At 51.3% G+C, this 5,560-nt stretch overlaps 1 protein-coding gene across 1 annotated transcript; it reads right to left on the reverse strand.

Moving 5' to 3' along the window:
* Window positions 1-1,043: 1,043 nt before the first annotated feature.
* On the reverse strand, window positions 1,044-3,420 carry LOC134098106 (relaxin-3 receptor 1-like). The gene is made up of 2 exons (XM_062551061.1): window positions 2,773-3,420; window positions 1,044-1,957 (listed from the first exon to the last, which is right to left on the reverse strand). The coding sequence occupies exons 1-2, from the start codon at window positions 3,418-3,420 to the stop codon at window positions 1,250-1,252; spliced, it is 1,356 nt and encodes a 451-aa protein (XP_062407045.1). The 3' UTR covers window positions 1,044-1,249.
* Window positions 3,421-5,560: the final 2,140 nt, after the last annotated feature.

Raw genomic sequence — 5,560 nt, forward strand, 5'->3', positions numbered from 1 at the left:
GTTTCTTTTACAGTGAGATCTGTCAAATGCATTTGCTTGTTGAGATCATGCACTTATGAACCGCCATTATGTTAAACAAGGCTGCTCTGTTCTCCAGGGTAGTTGAATCTGCAGCTCTGCCCCCTCGGTGACAGTGGCGTGCGGTGGATTTGATGAGGTTGGATCGTTGTGTCTGGGTGAGCAGAGGTGACTACATTTAGTGTTCTTCCGCCGCTGGCACCCAGAACACGATCACAGCCTCAACATGCTATGTGCCAGCCCTGAATATGTAGCTCACTGCCAAAAGATGCACTGTATGGTGAAATACAGGGCATTAAGATAAACTGGTGACACACTAGTACCAACATGTGATCCCAACATCAATGATCAAGACAGTTCAGAGCAGAGTATTATTTGTAGGTATACGGTAAACAGCTGACCTTGGTAAGCATGCAGTGGACAGAGTGGTCCAGCAGGGGTAGGATTTAGGAACACACAGTAACACGTGGAAAACATCCATTTCATGGTCGGGAAATAATGGGAACATTTCTGGAAATATTGGAAAGAAAAGAAAATGGATGTATTTTAAACTGTCTCAACCAGGGTCAGGGTCTTTCTGTCAAGGAGTTCATGTTAAAGGAGCATCCTGAGCTCCTCTCTGTCTTTAGTGTGAATGGTCTGGTCCATTCGTTTCGTGTGGCATCCTGTCATTGTCTGTCAGCGTACTATAGCAGCAGAGTGGGGAGGGCTGATGATGGACGCAGTGGAAAATATCATAGGATTCATACTGTAGCCCTGTCCAGTCCCAGAGCCAACTTCACGAGTGAGTTCCTCCAATCACACACCAGTGTACACTCTCACCACTACCAGCCCCTCCAGTCCAATCCGATCCGATCTGGTGGTCAGGGTCCACGGTCATCAATCTGTCCACTCTAATGTTCCGTCCATTTTGCCCAGTACCCACCACACCATCCAATCACATGTTGTGTATTTGCTTACTAACTAAAGTCAGATCTCTGGTCAGGAAAAGATGAGAGGAAAGGACCTGATGCCATAATTCATATTGTTACTCTGTCCAATCCCAAAGCCAGCATCACTTTCCACCAAAGACAGCTTCTCCAATCATGTGCTGTGTCCACATCATAACTGACCAATCACATGACAGGGTCCATTTCCACGGCTACCAGTCTGTCCAGCTGTCCAATGGCATGCTTCCATCCACCACAGCATCCAATCCCATGCTGTACATGGTTCCGCCCACTCCGTCCAATCACATGCCGTTGTCCAACTTCACCACGGCCAGCGTGGGCGTGTCCTGGGGTGCCGCAGGCAGCGGCGTCTCTGGAGCCACGCCCCCTTTCCTGACGATGGTCGCCGTGGTGGGAGGGGCTTCGGCCTCGGCCACCTTCTTGCCCCGGCGCAGCGCCAGCGCCCGATTGGCCAGCCTGCGCAGGGAGGGCGTGGCCCGGAGGCGCAGCAGCAGCAGCTCCTTGAGGCCGGCGCGGTACTCGCGGCGCACCAGGCAGTAGAGCACGGGGTTCAGGCAGCTGTTGGCGTGCGCCAGGCACACGGTCAGCGGGAAGGCGTAGGCCTGGGCGTTGTAGAAGGCCTTGGTGAAGGGCACCAGGTCGAACTTGATGAGCACGCCCCAGAGCGTCAGCGCCTGGTTGGGCAGCCAGCACAGGAAGAAGGACAGCACCACCACCACCACGGAGCGGGTGACGCGCGAGCTGCGGCTGCGCCGCTGAATCCCGGCCCCCGAGGACATCCCCGCGCCGACGGCGCCCCCTAGCGGCATGCTGGCCACGCGGCGGCGCACCAGGAAGCGGAGCAGCAGCAGGTAGCAGCAGGTGATGACCACCAGGGGGAAGACGAAGCCCAGCAGCACCTTCTGCGTCTGGTACAGGCCCAGCAGCAGCTGGGGGTCCCAGCGACCAGACTCAGGGAAACGCACCAGACACAGCTCGTCATCGGACACCTGGGGGGGGGGGGGGGGGGGGGGCATAGGATGTAGAGAAGATGGGGGGTGGGGGGGGGGGGGTGAGGGGAGTAGGGAAGGCGAGAGGAGGACAAGGATAAAGAGGAGGAGGAAGAAAAGAGAGAGAGTAGCAGAAGATGGAAAATAGAAAAGATGAGGGGATGAGAAAGGAGATGGGACGTAGAGAGGATGGTTTAGGAAAGGAGGGGGAAGGAAGAGAGGGGTGGAGAGGAGAAGAACAAAAAAGGAGAGACAGATAGATGGAGAGGGAAACACAAGGGACCAAGGGGAAGTGGACGGGGGAAGGAACAGAAGAAGAAAGAGAGACTTGTCATTCTGGGGAAGCACAAAAAGGGTGCCAATCTTTGAATTATTCCGCCAAAGATCTGATCCTCTGATGTCATCAGAGTCCGATCAATCTCATGCCTCCCCTGGCGACGAGCATTATTGACTGGTTCTTCACGGGTAGTCAGGCACGGGCTTGAAACAGTTAGGGAGCGCTACATGTGGCTTCGCATACCTTCTAGTGATTATGGGATCCCACAGCAGGGGAGGAGAGACACAATACATTAAACACATATATATGTGCATAACACACACACACACACACACACACACTCACTCTGCTTGTGTGTGTGTGTGTGTGTGTGTGTGTGTGTGTGTGTGTGTGTGTGTGTGTGCGTGTGTGTGTGTGCGTGTGTGTGTGTGTGTGTTTGATCTTCGCTATGACGGAACAGATGGCGTCCAGATGCAAAGCGAGAGCAGCATCGCAACACAAGTGGTAGCGCAAGCGTGTGTGTGCGTGTGTGTCTCACCTGCGCGGTGGTGGAGTAGACGGCGTGTGGCAGCGTGGCGAGCAGCGACACGGCCCAGATGCCCACGCTGGCCCACCGCACCTCGGTCACGGTGGTCTTGGGCGAGTGCATCTTGAGCGCCGAGGAGAGCGAGCAGTAGCGCGCCACGCTCATGGCCGTCAGGAACAGCACGCTGGCGTACATGTTCAGCGTCGTCACCGAGCTCACCACCTTGCACATGACCCAGCCGAACGGCCAGCGGAAGTCCAGCGCCGTGTCCACCGCCCAGAAGGGCAGCGTGAGCACGAACTGCAGGTCCGTCACCGCCAGGCCCATGACGAAGCAGTCGATGGCCGAGTGCTTGAGGCGGTGGCGCGAGCGCAGCAGGTAGAGCGCCAGGAGGTTGCCCACCAGCCCCAGGGCGCACACCACCAGGTAGACCAGCGCCACCACCACGCGCACGGCCAGGCTGGCGCTGGCGTCGCCCGGCTGCTCGCCCGCCTCCTCCTGGGAGAGGAGCTGCAGCCAGCAGCGCAGGGACAGGTTGCCCAGCTCCAGGCCCTCCTCCAGGGCCACGGCGCACACTCCAGCCCCAGGCCCTGCTGCGGGCAGCAGGCCCGAACCCAGCCCTGCCCCTGTTGACGCCAACGAGCTGTCGTTCCACTGCATGGTGCTGGTTTCCTCAGGCCAACAGCATTTCTTTAGTCTGTAGGGCAACACAAACACACACAGGGTCAGTGAGTAGCAGTTAAGGGTCTTCCATTAGTTTGAGTGGCTAAGTCATTATTTTGACTTAAGTCAATGTTTTGATGTATTAAGGAAGTTTGTAAATGTTCTGTGTTTGTCATCATTTTGAGATATGAAGCTTTTCTTCCCCATCAATTTGGTGGTGAGTTTGGGGACCTCCAGATATAACAGGAATGAGTTATGGAGACGTGAAGGATCCTCAGGGTTTCCCCTAAACCCCTCTAACATCCTCTCTAACGGCCTTTTGGTCTCCATGCTGTAGGAAAAACCTTTTCTTTAGATTGGAGACCACAATACAGAATCCACAGGCTTCCCATTCTGAACTGGATTTCACATTGAAACAGCAGGGTGGTCTCATATCATCATCATTGCCATGTGGTCCAGCAGGTGGTTTGGCGTGGGATGTAGGTCAAACACAAACTCCTGTTTCTAGGTCAAGAGTGCCGAGCCCGTAATAACTAGTGTGTATGTGTGTGTATGTGTGCGTGTGTATGTATGTGTGTGTGTGTGTGTGTGTGTGTGTGTGTGCTATACTGAGCCCGTGATGGCTCCCCTCTGGGTGTATGAGTGGAGTTATTATGGTACTCCAGTGCCCACATGAGAAAGGACAAACACAAACAACCAATGAGAGGAAATCCACATCCTCATCTGACCAGTACCGCTGGCTCTCTGCACAAGGACTTCACTGAGGGCAATCTCATCTTAATGAACAGCGTTACAATCTGGTCACAGCACAGTAGGACGACAGTATATTTAGGCAACTAGGATCAACTCTTCACTTCAAGTATGAGGGAGAACGTGACTAGGGATAAACAGTGTGTGTGTGTGTGTGTGTGTGTGTGTGTGTGTGTGTGTGTGTGTGTGTGTGTGTGAGAGAGAGAGAGAGAAAGATCTATATATAGAGAGAGCAAGCCAATGTATTTCTTTCAGTAGACAGGTAAAACAAATGTGTATCTGAATTGAAATTGTAGTACCCCTCTTTTGCATAGATATACATTTCCAATTGTTAAATGCAATGCGTTTCGTTAAGAGTGACTAAGTTACAAGTATAACAAATTAATATTTTAAAACAGGATGGCATAGACACACATTTACTTCTAAATATGTATCAACAGCAGTTAAATAGCCGTACCTTATTCAAGAGGATAGTTTCCCAAGATATTCCTTATGGATTTTGGGCACGTTGACAAACCTGCATTCTCGCCTCGCACCTGAATGAGCGCGCGGAGCGATGACGGCGCCTTTTATACCCAGCGCGCGCAAGCCTCTCCTCTAGTCCATTCACACAGTATAAATCACGATCGCCTCGCTCCCTCCCCTTCAACAATTTGTCCCATGCCATGCATTTTAAGAATGGAGTGTTAAAGCACGATCAGACAGAAGAGGCTGCAATTCTCAGATCAACTCAATCACTCTCTCATGACCCAGTCACGACGACGGAATGTAACACGATGGGATGTTATGGGCTAATGAGCGTAGTTTTGAATAACCTCAATCAATATTTGAAATTACGTACAGGTGTATCCAAAAAAATAAATAGCATGTCGTGGAAAGGTTTTAGAGCCATTACAGTACATGCACATATACTATTTCAAGCCCTTTTGTTTTAATCACGATGCTTCAGTTATGTCTTGAGACTATAATACAGCTACAATTACAGCTAAATTGAAAAAAAAAAATTAACGACTTAATCAATCATTTAATGAAGAGTATATTTCTTGCAGCTGGTAACACCATCTAGAGATAATTGAAATAGCCACCACCATTCGTTTTTTGTTGTGCAGATAATTGTTACTTCAGGTTGTTTCTCCACTAGGCCAACTGGCTGATTTATCAAAGAGGGAGCGGACGCAAATGCAAATGACAGTTAGTTCGATAGAGAGCCATTGGATGCGATGAATACTGTAACTTTTTTTAACTACCGCCCAAATTTTGGCCTGAGATAGGGGCCCAATCACAGAACAGGGGGGGGGGGGGAGACATCCATTGCACCCAATGAACGGATCTGGGATTTTTTTTTTTTTTTCAAATACGAGAAAATGAACGTCTGGTTGCCAGAACA

Source organism: Sardina pilchardus, chromosome 2 (genome assembly GCF_963854185.1).
Source record: "Sardina pilchardus chromosome 2, fSarPil1.1, whole genome shotgun sequence".
NCBI lineage: Eukaryota > Metazoa > Chordata > Actinopteri > Clupeiformes > Clupeidae > Sardina > Sardina pilchardus.

Bases quoted from the DNA above. Each gene is read 5' to 3' on its own strand.
- LOC134098106 (XM_062551061.1), bottom strand. From the start codon at position 3,420: ATGCAGTGGAACGACAGCTCGTTGGCGTCAACAGGGGCAGGGCTGGGT. The intron at 1,958-2,772 runs GTGAGACACACA...CCCCCCCCCCAG, and splicing joins TCTACTCCACCACCGCGCAG to GTGTCCGATGACGAGCTGTG.